This window comes from Zonotrichia albicollis, chromosome 3 (assembly GCF_047830755.1).
Source record: "Zonotrichia albicollis isolate bZonAlb1 chromosome 3, bZonAlb1.hap1, whole genome shotgun sequence".
NCBI classification, from domain to species: domain Eukaryota; kingdom Metazoa; phylum Chordata; class Aves; order Passeriformes; family Passerellidae; genus Zonotrichia; species Zonotrichia albicollis.
In genome coordinates, this window is record NC_133821.1 from 14,601,887 (window position 1) to 14,619,504 (window position 17,618).

The 17,618-nt window shown below is 46.0% G+C and overlaps 2 protein-coding genes across 2 annotated transcripts in view; one reads left to right on the forward strand and one right to left on the reverse strand.

Annotated features, from left to right (window-relative positions):
- The window catches only part of CAPN14 (calpain 14), a 39,185-nt gene extending 24,626 nt beyond the window's left edge, over positions 1 to 14,559 (reverse strand). The window contains exons 1-5 of the mRNA XM_074536795.1: positions 13,815 to 14,559; positions 6,957 to 7,042; positions 3,811 to 3,989; positions 2,722 to 3,053; positions 493 to 562 (exon numbers count right to left, since the gene is read on the reverse strand). Of these exons, the coding sequence (XP_074392896.1) occupies positions 493 to 562; positions 2,722 to 2,952 (301 nt within the window). The 5' untranslated portion in view covers positions 2,953 to 3,053; positions 3,811 to 3,989; positions 6,957 to 7,042; positions 13,815 to 14,559. The remainder of the gene's footprint in view (positions 1 to 492; positions 563 to 2,721; positions 3,054 to 3,810; positions 3,990 to 6,956; positions 7,043 to 13,814) is intronic.
- The window catches only part of EHD3 (EH domain containing 3), a 29,615-nt gene continuing 22,935 nt past the window's right edge, over positions 10,939 to 17,618 (forward strand). The window contains exon 1 of the mRNA XM_005488463.4: positions 10,939 to 11,484. Coding sequence (XP_005488520.1) covers positions 11,258 to 11,484 — 227 coding nt within the window. The 5' untranslated portion in view covers positions 10,939 to 11,257. The remainder of the gene's footprint in view (positions 11,485 to 17,618) is intronic.

A 17,618-nucleotide genomic window follows, 5' to 3' on the forward strand; every position in this document is an offset into this window, starting at 1 on the left:
GGACATAAAGCACTTAAAAACTAATTTAGTCTCACTTCTACCTGTTTTTCAGATGGCAATATAGTCTTTTATTTTAGACAATGCAGGCATAAAATTATTTTTCTAACAGCAAGGCTGAGAAGAGAACACACTCACACTGAGCATTAGGTACAAATATAAAGCCCTTCTGTGGTTTCTGTTCAATTATCAAGCAGCAACACCACAGACCAGTAAGAGCACAGGAACACTTCCAATTAGCAGGGGCAGAAGCAACACACAGTGGTGATTTCAGCTTGTGGAGACACCTCTTATGCCTCAAATCCCACCTCAAAGCTTGCCAGCTTATTTACTGAGCCTATGCCAGTAAATGATTGCTTCATCCACACTATGCCAAGTAGAGACAGGAGATGGATACCTTGTATTTTCATGCCAAGTTTTATACATTCAAACTTCCATGCAAAATGTTATCTTGTGTAAGAATACTTAGATATTTATACAAAGGAGTTTCCTTACCCACCAATCCTTGGCAGAGATCAGGCTGCTTTCTGTGTGCAGCATAAAATACAGGACTTTTGTGCAAGGCCTGGGAAGCACAAAATGAAAAGGAAAGAAAAAAAAAATAAGGAGAGAGTTAAGCCAGTAACATGAGCTGATTTAGCTTGAAAGTTAAAACTTTTAAAATACTGAGAGTCCTTTGTCCCAGCAGACATTGTTCTGGCTCAGGTATAAATCCATTGTTATGTGCTCTGGCTAACCTGACACCAGCCTGGGCACACATTTGTGCTTGGTCTATGTTGAATTTGGTCTCCACCCAAAGTCACTGGTGCTCAGATGCATCACCATGGCTTTCCATGGTCAGCATGCTGAGAAGACAGCCCTTCAAGGCTGCCAGTCCTGCTCCTCCACACAAGTGCCAGCCAAAAGAGGTTATGAGGGCAGAGCATCAAGCTTTCACCCAAGCTAGCTGACATCTCCCCAGCTTGACTGACAACTGAGCTACAGACTGATGGCTGCAGCAGAATTCCTGTTGCTGTGACAAGAATAGGTCTGTGAATAATTGTACAGAGAGAGATAATGGTGTGGTGATTTTTTTCCCTTCACAAGTGCCTCTGGGGTTAAATTAATAACCTAAGTGTCAAAATTATGTTTTACTCGAATGATCCAAAAATTGCTCAAGCTAAGTTTCACACTGTTGGCTTCTCCTGCAGGCAGCAGCAAAGAAAAAGCTTCCCTCAGAAGGCAGTCATAGTAATTAGACACCAAGCCCTGCCCTTGGTGAGTTTGGGTGTTCAGTTTGCAGGCCATCACTCACAGATGCAGCAAGCCACAAGCCTGCAGGCTGAATGGCAGAATCTCAGCATCTCCTCAGCAGCACAGGGACTGAAGGATGCACAGCATCCATTCCCAGAGAGTCTTTGCTCAGAAAGTTTGGCATCCAGAGCAAACAGCAGCCTTCTTCACAAGGCAGTTTTAGACTCACAGAATCACAGAACATGCTGAGTTGGAAGGGACCCATCAGGATCATCAAGTCCAACTCCTGGACCTACACAGGACGCCCCAACAATCATAGCAGAGCAGCAGAATAGTTCACTGAGAGACAGAAAAGGTTTCAAGCCCATTCCAATATCTGAGGGATGGGGAGATGCTTGAAGGGCTTTGTAGAGGCCAGGACTCATGCTGACCTTTTTTTTTTTTTTTTCAGAAACTCGATCCTTCTGGGAAATTGTTTAAATCTCACAAAATATGACAGCTGGAAAATAACTTAGCTGGGAGATGATATCTGATATTACCTGGCAGAATTCCCTGTAGACAAAGGGCTTCTGAAATTCTGAATACATAGTTCTGTACATTGCTTTCAGGAGGATCTGATTGTCAATACTTTGCTCAGTGGCTCAGTAAGAGCAGAACTGGCATTGATAATAACAGGCCTTATCTAACTGTGCCAGGCCCCTGTCCTGGCCTCCCACACTTGTTATCTACCCTTTTGTTATGAGAACGTGCTCTGTGACCAGCCCTTGCACCTGGGTGTCTCCTGTTGTGATGTTCAGTTTCAGCTTGGAATGCCAGCAAAGGCCTTGGAAATGCGAGGACAAGTAAAAAACAAAGGCCCCAAAACTAAAACCAACTCACAGACTGACTGATGCTCAGTCACTGGTTGTGATAGCAGCTCAGCCTTGAGGGCTGAGGAAAGATTACTCCAAGTACAATAGACTAAACAGTTCAGTAGGAAAAAAACCCCAGCCCAACAAGAGGATAAGGCACTTGGCCTGTCTGGGAAAGCAGCAGCCTCCAGCATCATAACAGTCCATGGGAGAGAGAGGTCATGGCTAAGAACTGTCTAGAAACTCAGAAATCTTCTAGAAGGTCATGATCTTGAACTATGGGGAGAAGGATCTCATCTGTCACCACAGAATCACAGTGAGATCCCTGTAGCTGTGAGCTCCAAGGAAACCAACTCTCCCTGCTCCCTTTGCCTCCTCTCCCTGCCTGCTCCAAGTGTTACTGGATATAAACTGAACAAAGCTGGTCATGATTTTGGGCAACAAATGCCTCAAAGGCAATTATGAGACTCCATGTACCCCAGCTTCCAAAATGACACCTGATGCAATAAATGTAATCCCCAGAGACATTAAAGTACACCTAAATTAAAGTCCAAGAGTAGCCTGTTCAATGCTAAAACTATTTGCTGGCTATCATGTGTAATCATCCTCTTCCACACAGTGCTCACTCAAAGTCACTTACATGTGGCCTCTTCCAGTGTAAATTTCGGGGCAGTTTCTTCAGCAGGGCTCCTGTTCCAATGGAGCTGATGTGAGCAGGGAAGGTGTCATCTGTGAACAAGCATTTGTTCTTCAAGCACGATTCCAGCAAAGCCTGGTAGTTCTGCTGGATGGGAGGGGTGTGTTTTTGAAAGATACTCCTGCCTAAAGGCACAGGTGACTTCTTCTTTTTCAAGCACAGCAGAAAAGGCATGATGATGTCTCCAGGATAATTTTTTTCCACTGAGGATTCTGTAGGGAACTGCTGGAAACTCTTGGTTTTCTCAGATGAGGCGTGTCTTTTCAGAAGAATTCCTGACAGTTAAAGTAAGTATAAAAAGTAAATTTAATCCTGACTTTGAAAATTTTCTTCTTATTCAGCAGGGGTGGGTAGGAACAGTGGCATTCCCAGGAGAATTGAGGGCTCACCCAATTCTAGCTGAGCACTTATCACTGCATTTTCAAGGCTCTAACATCACTGTAGATCTGAGTGAAATCAAAACAAGTGACCCCACTGACTTTTACCAGAGCTTTGAAGTCACACATCTGGCTATTCTGTGTCTCTCTCTGGTCTATTTTAGGCTCTCTAGGATATTTTCATAACGTGTTGCAACATGAATGACAGTCTTAATTCAATCACTTTCTGGCATGAAGTTATTTCCCTCCCCCACCCCAAAAAAAAGCAAGATGAAACAAAGGCCAACAGAAAAATGGAATAAATTATGTTTTAGAAAGCCACAACTCACACTCCTATGATAGTTATTTTGCCCTTTTTGCCTCATTTTGGAGAATGATATGATCTTCCCCAAGAGTTCACATTCCATCTTGCTGAACACCACAGATTCACACATGAAATTGCATGCTGAGGTATTTTTTTCCTTGTAACATTCAAGACAGATGTTTCTCATCCCCCCACTAAAAACACCAGAGAGTGATGTCCTAGGTCTTTTTTAATATGTTAAAGATTTGCACCACCCCTTGCTGGGAGAAATAATGACTAAAATCTCAGTAGGCAAATCGCTCCCATCAGTGCTAACAAGGTGATCACAATCAGTACAGTGAAAAAACTAACCAGGATGCAAAGTTAAAGAAATGCTTCACATGCCATAATGATGCAGTATTTGGAAGGCTGCCCCACACAGGAAGCTCTTTGGGACTCAAAATCCCTGCCCCAGGCACCCGAGGATGCTGGTCTCAGTTAGGCACCAGTTGATTGTTACTCCCATCAAAGCTGAAGGCCAGCAGCAGTCCCTGTGAGAAAACAAACAACCACACATTGTACTGCTCAACCACACAGAGCCCTCATTTGTTATAAACCCACTCTTCAAGTGATCCACAAAGCTTGACCCTCAAGGGCAACCAAGAGAAAAATCTTCAGAAGATAACGCTGGAAATGAAAATTCAATTTTCTGTTGTATTGTAGACATTTCAGAGCTGAAAAAGAATTTAAGTGCCTAACAACTTGTTTACTTTTGTCCAGATGAAAAATGCTGTCTCTCCCTCCAAACCCTCCCTTTTTACAGCCATTGGCCTTCACGGCTGCAATAACACGAGCAACAGACAGAGATAGATTTAAGAGCAAAACAAAGGAAGAAAACAACCTGGAGACCAGCTGCACTTTACATAGGGAGACAAAACATGTATGAAGAAGAATTTCTCATTCTGCTGCTCCCCAGGAAAAGAAGTGGAGAGCAATTGTCACACTTTGAGCCACAGTGAAGAACAAACATTCAAGACTTGGTTTTTGGGTGTGCAGAGTATTCACAGTGCCTGATAAAACTATTTTAACTTTTCACCAGTTCTCACTTCACTCTAGCATTTATTTGAAAAAGAATTGAATTTATACACAGGTCTTGAAATCCAAAGATAGTATGAAAAAACCAATGCTTTCAAAAATGAAGGTTTAAATCAATAAATATTTTCAAGAAATTCAACCAGCACCCCTGACTGTAACAGAGTGTGTTGAGTCAATAATGTTAATTTGTATGTTTTGAAAACCTCCCAGCTGAACCTGACTGTGTGTTGTTTTAAACTCTTTTCCAAATTACCTGGAAATCTTCAAACAAAAGATGCAATGGAGCATTTTATGTGTCATGAACCGTCACTTCTCAGACAGCAAGTGTTCCACCTTGTGTTTAACCTTCTGCCTGGCCACAGCCCTGTTTATGAGCAGGCACCAGACACAGCTGTATATTCCTGTACTGCACTCAGCAATGGTACTGAGCCAGACTGGATCAATCCTCCTGCACAGGTGGAGCAGAGTGTGTGCACGTCTTTTCCAGCAATTAAAATTTCTAAGGGAAAGCAGCCAAGTGTATCAGACTGAGGTTAAAAGCTTTAGAGGGAAGCCATGAGCCAGTAGGTTAAATGGATTTGATTCTCTATTCTTTGCACATTCCCCTAGTTAGCATATTTACCATCTGATCTAAGTCCTTTCACTGCATTAGCATCCCGTGATCTCCCCTGAGCTTTCTCAAGATCTTAAATGCCTCATCCCTAAATCTTGAAATGAGAAGCTGAAGAATCCATAGAAAATCCTTCACTTTTTGTAAAAGTAACTGGACCATGAATTAATTCTCTGAGAGCCTCTTATTCTATGAGAGAATTTACCTCAGGCAACACTTGGACAGTGGGCAATTTGAGGACTAAACCTGGGGATGACAGAGGTCAGCTCTTCTGATTTAAAAAAGACAATCCAAATCTGGACTGAGGAACTGCTCCTCATTGTGTAGAACAGAGTAGTAAATGTTTGCTTGCAAAATAATAAATTTTAGGGTGAGCAGAACAAATGAGGCAGGGCCATTTTTTACAACCATTCATGTAATACAGCAGAATGTTAGCTACAGAAATTAGTAGTCATTAGTCAAAATGATAGTGTGAGTCTATTAGGCTTTGTTAATCTTTATTAGCCTCTAAACAAACAGTATAAAAACATCACTTGCAGGTACAACCTCTAGTCTTTGATTAAACAGAGTGCTGTATTTCAGAAAAAAAACCTCAAGGCTGACTCCTGCTCTTCCTGTGGGCTTTTAAAGCAAACAGAAATATCCTGAAAAGAAGCACTGAACTATGTTTTCTTACTAAATGAATGAATATAGAGACAGGTGGATGACCTTTCCCTGCATTTCCTGTGCTTAGATTATTGGCCCAAATGTTGATGAGCACCTTCTGGTGCTGAGATTTTTCAAGGTCAAGCAGTGAACCTGCTGCCACTGATCTTAACAAAAAGCCTGTATCAAAAATGCCTGGATGGCTTTCAGAACTTCAAGTAATACCTCTCTGCCCAAAGACTCACTTTTCAAGATGCTGGATGAGATTTAAAAATACCTATCCTTTGCTGTGGAAATTTTCCTAGCTACATCAAAATCAGTGGAAATATGAAAATGCTTTAGCACTTAAGGTTACAACATCCTATTCATAAGCATCCAAATCATTGGATATTCAGATTACCCAGAACTCTAATGACAGATGAAATTTCTGATCTCTGCAGAATACTTAGTGATCAAGCATGAGCCAAACCAACTCTAAACAGCAAAAGTGAGAGAACAAGAGTGCACAAAAACTGGGTTAGCTAAAACACCAGCCTGTGCTGCCAACCACTTGGCAGACAGAAGAGTTGGAGCTGTGACATGCAGGGCAGCTGATGTAGCTCATCTAACTGCTTTACATCACACCCACCCTTCCCACGTTTGCTGATACAAACTTTTTGCCTTTCCCTTCAACACCTCCAGAGAACAGCACAGCAGCAGCTGCTGCATTGTGTAACTAATACCCCATTTGATCCCAAAGGACAGCTTCATCTTAACATGGTTACCCTCCCTTCAAACCCCTGGAAAATCCTAATTCTGTGCTAGCCAGAGATAACTGCTAAATGCCAGCACCAAATCCCTCTACACAGCACTTGGCATTTGATGTCCTACCTTCTCCAGGTGTGTTGTCACAGCAAAGGACAGCTGGCAGTGATGCCTGCTGCTCACAAACAATATATTTGTTATCTGTGTGTGTGTGTGTATTTATGTGCAGGTATATATATGTGCCTTGCATACGTAACCCCAAGAGCCTGTCCCAACCTATCAAACACCGTGGTAGAAGCAGGAGGTGGGGGAAAAAAAACATATTGAGCAATGACAGAAAATTCTGGAGATCTCAATGCAAAATATTCCACGGAAGACATGAAAGAACAGGCCAGCCCATCATGCAGGCTACCTTTTGACTCACCCATTGCTTCAGTGGACAGCAGTTTCCTTGTTTAGTTTGTCACTTGATTATTCAAAGCACAAAACTCCACGTCTCCCCATAAATCACTGGCAAAGTAGAACAGAAAGATGTGTCCAACTGTGTCTTAATACATTTTAACAGGATTTCTGCTTTCAGGTAAGAAAAAGTTCAGAGAGGAAATAATCTCTGAGTCCCCATATTTTCTCAGAACAGACGGGGACGTGACACTTTGTCAATCAGTTAATCATATCAATTTCTACAAAGAACATTTATGTAAGTTTGATGGAGGTGTATGTCCTATGACAGAGACAGACAAAATCATTGAAGAGTTATAGACCAAGCTTCTGCACTGCAAGGATGGCTGAGGGCTCAGAGGATTTTTCTTTCCAGCACTGTTACAGACATCCCATCAGTCACGTCCCCTGTGTGCAATACAAGCAGCTTTCTTTGCCAAACAGATCTAAGGAGGGAGCTCTCTGGAAGCCAGAATGATTCCCACTCACTGGATGTACATTATCCAGCCCCACACTCCCCATTTTTGGTGGCACTTCTGGATACCAGCACCTTGTTCCACCTCAGGCAATGAGGGGCTAAAGGCAGCATAGGGAGAGTAGGGAAAAGGACTGTGACTTTGTGAGTGTGTAGCAAGAGACCCGAAAATTGGTAGGAGAAAGGTAATGGGAAATATTTCAGAGGAATATGGAGGAACAGTGAGGGCAGGAGAGGAAGGCAGCAGTTTTCTGAGCTGCAAAGGCAAAGCAATGAGTGAGGAAAGGAACAGACTATGCTGGAGACAATTTTATGTCTCCACACAGGCAATATGGCACCAGCAGGCAGAGAAATTGAGAATTTTGATCCAGCTGAACCAGAGGAAACTCTCCCTCCCTTACTTATCAAATTAGTACATTTGGTTTAATTCTAGGGGCCTGCTGTGACTTCCTCTCCCTTCTTTCCTTTCCCACAACCCTGGTTATTCCCTGTTGAACCCCTCAGCACCTGAACTTTTGACACTCTCCTCAGGTTTCACACTTGGTAATGGACAAACAGTGGCAGTAACTGTGCTGGCAGGAAGTTAATTTTACTGAGCTACACTGCTCCCACAAGCTTCTTGAAACTGTCTGAGTCACCACATCTTTTCAGATTCTGTGACTTCAACGTCCCCATCCTCAGATGATCTTTTGTAGGAAGTAAACCTGTCTAACCTAAGGCTGCAGATAACAAATACATTTGTCACCATTTCACAAGTTTCCGTTTTACAACATTGTGTGTTCCCCCCAAAACCCCAGGTTTCATTTTGTGTGCAAATACTACATGACTTCAGCCTCACTGACTTTCATCAAAGTGGAAGTGAAGCTTTTCCAGCAATCCCCTCTCTCCTGGTCAAGGCAAGCATCCAGCTAAGTGACTGCAAGCCCTGTTACCAAAAGCAGGGACACGACTGAGAAATTACAGAACTAAAAGTTAAATCCACCATATCTTTAAAGATAAAGACAAATTCTGTAGTAGAGAACTGTAGCAGACTCCCACCAATATGTTCTGAGCACTGCAGTAGAGTGACTTCTGTGCAGGGCTGTCAAGAGAGAGTTTCTACATTTTAAAAATGTAAATTACTAAAAAAAAAACCCAACTTATTGAAGATTGCAACATTAAGACCAATCTATCCAACAGAAAACCATCCATTAAAACACCTTCGTTTAAGAAATGAAAAGGAATAAATAATAGAAACAGATTAAAACTTTCAGTTTGATTCTGAAAGAAAGACAGAAAGGCAGAAAGAAAAATCTAATTACACTGTAAATTTCCTTTCCTAATTTTACTTCCCTTTGTTTTTGGCTAGCTCTGTACCTCAAGGTAAAGACAGTTGTTGAGGAAGTCAGTCTCAAATGGCTAAGAAAACAGACTGAAAAATAAACAAAAATGTGCCATGTTTGTGAGATACCTACAGAAAGTCTATAAAGACTGTCAAGTTTTGTTGTGATCTGCCCCAGAGATAATGAATCCACAGGAAAGGGACTCTCTTCAGCCAAGGCAAAGAATTTTTTTTTAGCCATCAGATATGCATATTTATGACTTGTGAAGTTTAATGATTAATATCCTCACCTTGTAAATGGGGAACAACCGGGCTTCTGCCCTACCTGTGGCAGTCAGCTCCCACAGCCTACACAACAGAAATTTTGCTTTTCTCCCCATTTGCTGCATTCAGGAAGGGCACCAAGGTGGCCTGGGGAGATTTACAATCAAAGGCTTCCTGGCCTGGCCTTTGCTCAGCTCTGAGGATAACACAAGCAAGCACCAAGGAGACTCCATATATAGCTGTAGAAATGCCAGAGCACCATCAGAGGAGCACAGCCCTTAAATGGCAGAACTATCTAGAAGATTAAAGCGAGTCTTTTCCTACAAAATGAGTAATTCTTGCTAAAACATGTTGAATTCTATGGGGCCTTTCATTTTCAGGAGTTTTCACTGGAAAGGAGTCATCAAATTCTTAAAGCCAAAAGCCTCTATTTATAAAACTAAAGAAATGAGGGAAATTTGTCTTAAGGAGCTTTCAAAACATCAGTTCCACTTTCAGCTCTAGGCATTGGCAGGAAAGCAGAAAAGTCTGATCTTCAGAAAATACAGTCAGCTTGCTGTGTTCTTCCAGAAAAAGAAAACTGATCCCTGGAGTCATTGCTTGCACCTCTTGGGTCAGCATACCAGTGCCTAGGATCACACAATGAGAACAAGGAAAGTGCCTTTTCCTGCAGTACAAGGTGTGGAAATGGACCTGGAGCATTGTTCAGGCACACAGAAGCACGCAGTCTCTGTGTGTCCTCCCCTCCTGTGGGTAAAAAATAATAATTAAAAAAAAAGGTTTTAATGCAGAACTGCCTCTGCTTATGCAAGATCTGGGCTCCTCCTGGCTGAAATGGCTGGGAAAGGGCAGGAACTGCCACATGGCAGGACTGCTTCCAAAACTGCCTCTTGCCACATTCTTCGGACCCATGGGATGGACTAAAGTGAAAAAGCCTTTAGGAGATATTTTAGGGAAAAAAAAAATGCTGCTTTAGCCCAGCTGCTCAGTGGAGATGAGGAAAGCCTGGCAGCGGAGCTGATGGCCAGCCCCAAGGACTTCTGATCCTCAGGCTACTCCTGGAAAACCTGTGTGGCTGTCCTGTCATCCCTCATTGCTGGAGGAATAAAGAATTTGGGACAGTAGGTAATTTGCCTACTTAGATGGAGAACTTTTCTAAGCACTGTCAAAGCCGAGAGCCCTCAAAGTGAGGGGCAGCAGTGCGGCCCAATCACCGGGGCTGGGCAAAGAATAGTCCAAGAGACAACTGAGAGCACCTCATGACCGCGTGTAAATATCTAAAGTAGGGCTTTAGATATCAAGATATTCTTTATATCTTTTTGGATATCAAGATATCCCCCTTAGATATCTCAAGGGGATGGAGCCAGGCTCTTCATAGCGGTGCCAGCAATAGGACAAGAGGCAATGGCCAGAAACTGACGCACGGGAAATTCTACCTGAGTATAAGGAAGAACTTCTTTATTGTGCTGATGACCACACACAAAACATACTGCCCCAAAAGGGCTGCAGAGTGTCCCTTACAGGAGTATTCCCACAACCATCTCACGGCAATCTTGTGCTCTGGGATCACTCTGCCTGAGCAGGGAGATTGGGCCACCACTGTGGTCTCTTTCAAGAAACATGTTCTGTGATAGGCTGGAGATCCAGATGAGGCTGGCAGTGCTCAGGAACAGCCGGTTCCCTCTCATATTTGCACTCGCACGGTTCATTTCAGTAGATGTTTTAATGTCAATTTCGCAGCGAGGCGAGCAAGGAAATAAAATGGCGGCCGGGCTGAAACTCCCTCCAACGGCCCCCAGGGGGCGCGGCGGGACCCGGCCCCTCCCGCTGCCCAACATGGCGGCGCCCGGCGCGGCTTCACCCGCCGGGGAGAACGGGCGGCGCCCGCCAGGAACGGCCAGCTTCCGGCGCCCGCCCCCTTCCGGGAGGGCCGGGCCTCCGCGCCATGCCCACGCCGGGAGCCGGCGGCGTGAAGGGAGGCGGCGCCCGCCGGTGCCGCTGGGCCGGGGCTGCGCGGACGAGCCGCTGCTTCAGCCTCCCGCGGGTAGCGCTTTCTGGCTGAAATCGGCGGCGCAGGTGGCGTGAGGGCGGACGGCCCTTTGCTGGTGGGCACCGGAGCGGAGTGAGGCCCGCCCGGCCCGAGGGGGATGCGCGGCTAGCCCGCGCTCGCAGCCAGCCCAGCCCAGCCCCGGTGGTCGTCGCGGAGCTGGCGTCGGGAGGCCACAAGATGTTCAGCTGGCTGGGCACCGACGACCGTCGGCGGAAGGACCCGGAGGTGTTCCAAACGGTCAGCGATGGCCTGAAGAAGCTTTACAAGACCAAGCTGCTGCCGCTGGAAGAACACTACAAGTTCCACGAGTTCCACTCGCCCGCCCTGGAGGATGCCGACTTCGACAACAAGCCCATGGTGCTGCTCGTGGGGCAGTACTCCACTGGGAAGACCACCTTCATCAGGTAAAACCCCTGCTGCCCCCTCCCAGCCCCCAGCCATGCCTGCACCCTCGACGGCAGGGCACTGGGGTGGGGCAGAGCTATGGCTCGATCCCCCTTCGCGTCCCCTCAGCAGCTTTTCATTGAAGCTTTTCATTTTCACTCAAAAGCAGAGCATCCCTTGGCGAGCACAGGGTGGTGTAAGATGTCCCATGAAACACCGACGTGGCAAAGAGTAGCCCAGGGCAGGGCTGAGGAGCGCGGGCAGGGCAGGAGTGCGGAGCTGCGTGTGAGTCACCGGGGCCCTCCTGGCCGCTCAAAGTGCAAAGGCTTTGGGAAGCCTCTGCGGGGCATTCCACACGCACACTGCCCCGCTTGAGCCTTGAGATAAGGATTCTTTTCAATTTGCTGCAGCTTTTGAGGGGTGAGGCAGCTTTAAAGGGGGTGCTTCGGTTTGCAGGCGTTGCTGTTACACGTTTGCGTGTGTGTCTGTGTTTCTCTGCGCTGTCCCAGAGGCAGCACTCGGATCCCCCTGAGAGAAGCGTGTGTGTGCCTGTGCTCAGAGAGACCTGCCCCTCCTCAGGGCTCCAGAAGCAGAACCCTGCTTTAACTGTGTCCTGCTCGGCCGAGATGCTGGGAGCAGCGTGTTCCTTTCGAGCTGAAAAGAAAGAGCAGCTGCCTTCAGCTCTCTCGTTTCGATGATGTGAAGCTGTCGCAGAGAAAGGGTTAAACTTTTCCGGCTGGACTTGCTTGCAGGGATCTGCGTTCAGCCATGCTGCTAGTTCAACTTGCAGCAGCCTTTCCCTTGGGATCGTAGCTGAAGCTGCGCTGTCCGTGTTTCCTATGTGATTCATAAGCTAAGCGTTAAATTCCAGCCTTTTTCTGGTGTGGCTGTGTTGAAATCTGTGGAATTACCCCAGTGTAAATCTGGACGCTAGCCACAGGCAGCCAGCCCTTTGTTCTACCAGTATTTCTTGGTGAAGGAGGGAACTGCAGAGAGTAGAGAGAGGTGAATCAAATTGACTGTACCTCTAAAGGAATGACCTTGAGAAATGCAGGGGCTTTTTTTTTTCAATGTGCTGTAATATTCCTGCTGCTCAATTTCCTGGTCAGGAGCCAAGAACAGAATGCATTTCTGCTACCTTGGCACATACCTGGCAAACAAAGTTTAAGAGTTAAAAGGCTTTTCTCATATGGGCAGGTCAGGTGGATGGTGAAGCGTGGAAAAGACCCAAAGAAGCATTTTGCACATGTTTGCAAAGGGAGTTACTCTTCTGAAAAATAGAGAGGATAGCACAAATGCCTGGTTCCACCCCAGATCTTTGTTCTGTGACTTGATACCAAACCTGTTTGGAAAGCTTTTTCTGTCCTCTGGGTTACAGACACTCAGAGCCTGAACAGGAGGAATTGCTGAATTCCTGATAAGGCTGTCCAACTAAAGCATCTCTTCCTAATTCTTTTCTCTGGGTTGTCAGCATCAGTGTTTCCCTGCAGTCTCACCAGCATGCTGTTAGCAGAGACTTCTGCCTTTGCCTCTCTCTGCTTAGTGAAGTACTTCTGTAAGCCTCAGCTCCTTTTGCAGGAACTTTGGGTGCCTAGAGCACATTCCAGGTTGAGTCTTTGCTCATGTGGCATGGCAGCAACAACCTTTCTGCTGCCAGCAAGTGGATCTGAGCTTCTGACAACTGCTTTTCACTCTTGCTTGTGTCCTCTTCTCCCACTTTTCTCCAGGCACAGCCTGCAGGGATGATGGTCAGGCAAAAGTGACCAGGAGCTTTGGCAGCTTCTGCTTCACTGGGGTGCCAAATGGGCCTTCCAAAAAGGCAGAGTGCCCAAGAAGGTGAAAGTTGAGAACTTTGGTGGAACCCCAGGGTCTCTAAGAGAAGTGTGAGAGTCTGTTACTCCAGTGTGCTCCCAGACAAAGGCCAGGAAACCTCGTGTTGCTCGTGACAGGCTTCCAGCAGGAGCTCGCAGGCAATGCTCATTAGAGAGCTGGGATAAGCCCCAGATTAGCATCCAGAGTTATTGTGGGAAGGCAAGTGGGAGCTCAAGCTGAGAGCAGGGAGGAGTTAAAGGGGGCTGGGGGGAGGAAGTGGGAGGGTTGACAACCATTATGGCTTAGCAATAGAGTGAAGCAAGAAACAGCCTCTGGACATTCTGTCCACAGTCTTGTCAGGATAATTGGGGTTATCCTTATGTATCAGTTCCACTCTTAAATTGCATCCTGCTTCTACTGCCATGCAATTTAGGGAGATGACTTAATGCTAGTAAACAATCATGGGGAATGAACTCAGCCCCACTTTACCTGGATCCCAGGACACTTAACCAAAAAAAAAAGACCTTTAGTCACCTACCTAAGGAATGTCTGTCTTCCAAACCTCTTTCCTTGTTTTGAGGAATCTGAGGTGAAACAAGGAAGAAATGCAAGGCTCTGAAGCATCTATGCTGCAGCATCTTGCAGTGAGGCTGCTCTCTTGTCAGGAGCTGATGGCAGAAACAAGGCAGTCAAGGTCAGCAGTGAGAAACATTCCTAGGGGCTGAGCCAGGGAAGAGGGAGGTGAGTTGTGTGGGTCAAAGCCAGTGAAGCAAGACCAGAGCATGGCTTGTTTCCAGTGGAACCAGGCTGTTCCCTCTTCTCCTTGCAGGGACACAGAGCTGAGCCCTCTGTGCTGTGTGAAAGGTGTTGCATTGCTTTGCAGTGCAGCTTTTCCATTCCTGCTTCCTGCTGTATCTTCTCTTTGTGCTCACTCCCATCTCTCTCCTCAGCAGAGATTTGGCTGATGCTTTTCCACAGGGTTGGGGGCTGAAAGTCACTGCTGGTTAGGACCAGGCAACACCTTTACCTGGGAATGTGTGACAGCCACTGCAGGATCTCACTGGAGCCTGCCTTTATAATGTTATTGCTTCTTGTGTTTCCTGTAAGAGAGTGGGAGTACAGGACAGAACATTACTCTCCTAATTAACTTAGATTCCTTGGACATTTCTAAAAATAATCCTGGCTCAAGTCCAGCCATCCTGCTAATAAAATAAACAAGCCTGCTAGAGCCCTACTGACTGTCAGCATGGCTTGCTGTTCTGGTGTAGCCACCCCTTCCTCCTCCAGCTAATCATTTACACGTCCTGGCCCCTCACAGGCTGCACACAGAGCTCTGGTGTGACCTCCCCGTGCAGCCCTGAGCCTTCCATCCGTGCCTGCACTGCACGGGGCAGTTTTCTGTCACCATTTCCTCTGCTCTGCCCTCCTTCCCGTTCCGCTCAGCATCACCTCTGCTGCCACTCTCGCGGCATCCTGCAGGGCTCCTGCGTGACTCATCACAGCCCCTTCCCCCACATCCTGCGGCGCTCCTGCCCGGCCAGCCCGGCCTCTCCTTCCTCACCATCCCCAAATCCACCTGGGAAAGGAGATCCCAAGCGGGGCTGGGCTAACGCAGCTTTCCTGCCCTGCCCCTTCCCTGGAACAGGCAAACAGCACGGTGCTTGCAGCCTCACACCGACTCCAGACACTGCCCTAAAAAGCAGATTGGTCATAAAAACCTATTCTCCTGCTCCACAGCTTCCCTAACCTGGCTGGGAGTCACTCCCCCAGGCTTTGAAGGTGTTCAGAGCTCAGCTTAAGGCATGCAGCACTGGCAGAGGAGAGTGCTTGCTGGTGGTTGGTGTTTTCCACAGCTGTTGTTTGCTCTTCTCTCCCAGAAATCCCCACAAATGTGACAACTGCATGTGTTCTCTGTCTTTCCTCTGGTAGCCAGGGCAGAGCAGAAGTGCCTTCCCCCCATCAGGCTGTGTCAATACAACCCCTTGTGTTTGTCCTCTGCACAATGAGATTCTTATGCTGCTGACACCCTGCTGCACAATGTACCCAAATCTCCCAGAGAGGCCTCATTTAAAATAGATGCTGGGATGGTGGGCAGTACAAATCCTCATCTCTCTGGTTTCCTGCCATTTGTTGCACATAAGTCAGTCACACTGGTGTGTGGCTGCTTCTTTTGTTGGGATGCTTTTGTTGGGATTTTTTTGTTTTGTGTTTTTTTACGTCTTACACAAGAAATAAACACAGAAAAGCTTTGAAACGTTAGCTGAGTGGAGCTGTGATAAAATTCTTTCAAGCAGTCTGTCTGGAGGAGTTGTTATTCCACACAGGACTTTTGGTTAGTTTTTCTGGGAAGCTTTGTCTATAAATAACAAACAACTCCCCCCTCAACTAATTTTCACTTCTGCCCAAAAGCTGTCATGTTCCACGTGCATTTCAAGCCTCTAAAAAAGTAAAAAGGTGGTTATTACAGCAGGGCTGCAACCTGCCATCAGGAGTAAGGGGCCTTTCTCAAAAGCCCTTCACCTGTTATATTTGGCAGCTGTTAATGCTGCCTATTTGTTTTCTCTCTAGTATTTGCATGGGGAGAATGCAAATATTTATTTCTATGAATTCAGTGAGTTTCTGCCCATCAAGGACTAGTGAATCACCATCAAGGAGGCACAAGCTTAGTTTCCAAAGTCTGGCCAAGTGACTTCTAACCTAGCAAATAGTATAAATAGCTTCCTAGGGAATTGAACCAAGAACAAGATGATGGCCTACAGAGCCCTTGGTGGGTGAGAAGTAACCCCTCCTTGTTCTCAGGTGCTTCAAGCTAGAGAGGAGTTGCTGTGGCTGCCAGGAAGGGATATTGTGATCACCAGCCAGAGAGGGGGCACACACCAGGACTACCTGCAGTCTGCTTTTCTTTCCACTTTTATAGCAAAGTTTGAGAAAGCCCTTCACAAGGTTTGGGTAAATAGGATATATCCACCCTAGTATGGGAGGTCAGAGGGATGCTCTTCCTGGATTATTTCAGGTCTTTTAGGAGCTGCTCAACAGCTGCTATTGCATCTCAGTTAAGAAGAGTCACTTCTGGTGAGCTTAGGGCTTGGAAATCACTTTGGACAAAAGATACAAGAAAATACATGGTAATACACCAGTAAAGAAGGTGGGGTCATCTCCTAAGTGAATTATAGATATAATTTGTGTAGAAGTTTTCTTGTTGCAGTATGAGTGTGTACCAAGCCAGATAAGTATCAGTGATTTGTCCTGAGTATACATTTGGTTGTTTTACCTCTAGATCCAGTTGGTTTGGCCTTGCCTGTTGGGAACTGAAGACATTTGCTGACATGGTATCAATAAATAGCCTGCACTTTTTTTTTTTGTTGTTGCTCCTTAAACACTGGATATGATTACCTATGTTAAAATGACAGTGAAAGCAGGAACACCTAAAAAGTTACCACAAGCTTTGATGCCAGTGGTTCTGTAGTCCCTCATACAGGGACTTCCCTCACTAGGACTCTCCAGAGTGAAACAATTCTAGTGTTTAGACATATCAGTCTCAATCATGAAAAAAATTTCCAGTCCTTCTCCTATTTCCTTTTCCACATCCCCACAATCTAGTTTTAACATCATAGCAATTCTGAAATAATCTACTGAGGATTAGGTCAAAGCAATGGGAGAGGGAGTGCCAGCTACCCTCTGGCAACAGGCAACACATTATTATGCTAACTCCCATAGTCTGGTAGCCATTTAATTCATTAAATGCTTATTCCTTGTCACTTCTGACACCATCCCATACTGAGGGCTAGACCAGTTCTAGCTCCCTTCTGCAAGCCACGTGCACATAATGGTCTCAGTTTTCAGCACAGCATCAGCAGGTGGTTTTCTACACACACAGACACAGGCCTGGCCCCAGTGATGGCATCTGGCACCTTGGTGAGCCAAAGGGAGCTGTCCCATGCACACACCATTGTCCCACCCTGAATTTGGCAGGCTCAGTTGGGATCTGCTGCCAGGGTCCTGTTCAAAGCCCTACAACCTGACAGTCTTTCCCTGAAATTTGCCAAACTACCTGCAGAAGTTAATAATAAGGGATGCTGTGTTTAGTGGGCTATCTAGCTTTATATACAGCTTGGAATTTACTCTCCCACCCAGGTGTGTGGTGCACAATATGCTTGAGCAGTTTGTAGTGCAGGCTTGTGGCTGCATTTCAGAAGCACACAGAGACTGAGACTTCAGTCAAGTGCAGGGGAAGTTGGCATTTAAGAAACTACCTTGGACTAATTGTGGCTAATCACATCAGTTGTTTGAGTCTGCTGAAGCCAAGTAATTGATATTGGCACCAAGAGCCAGTGGGGTTTCA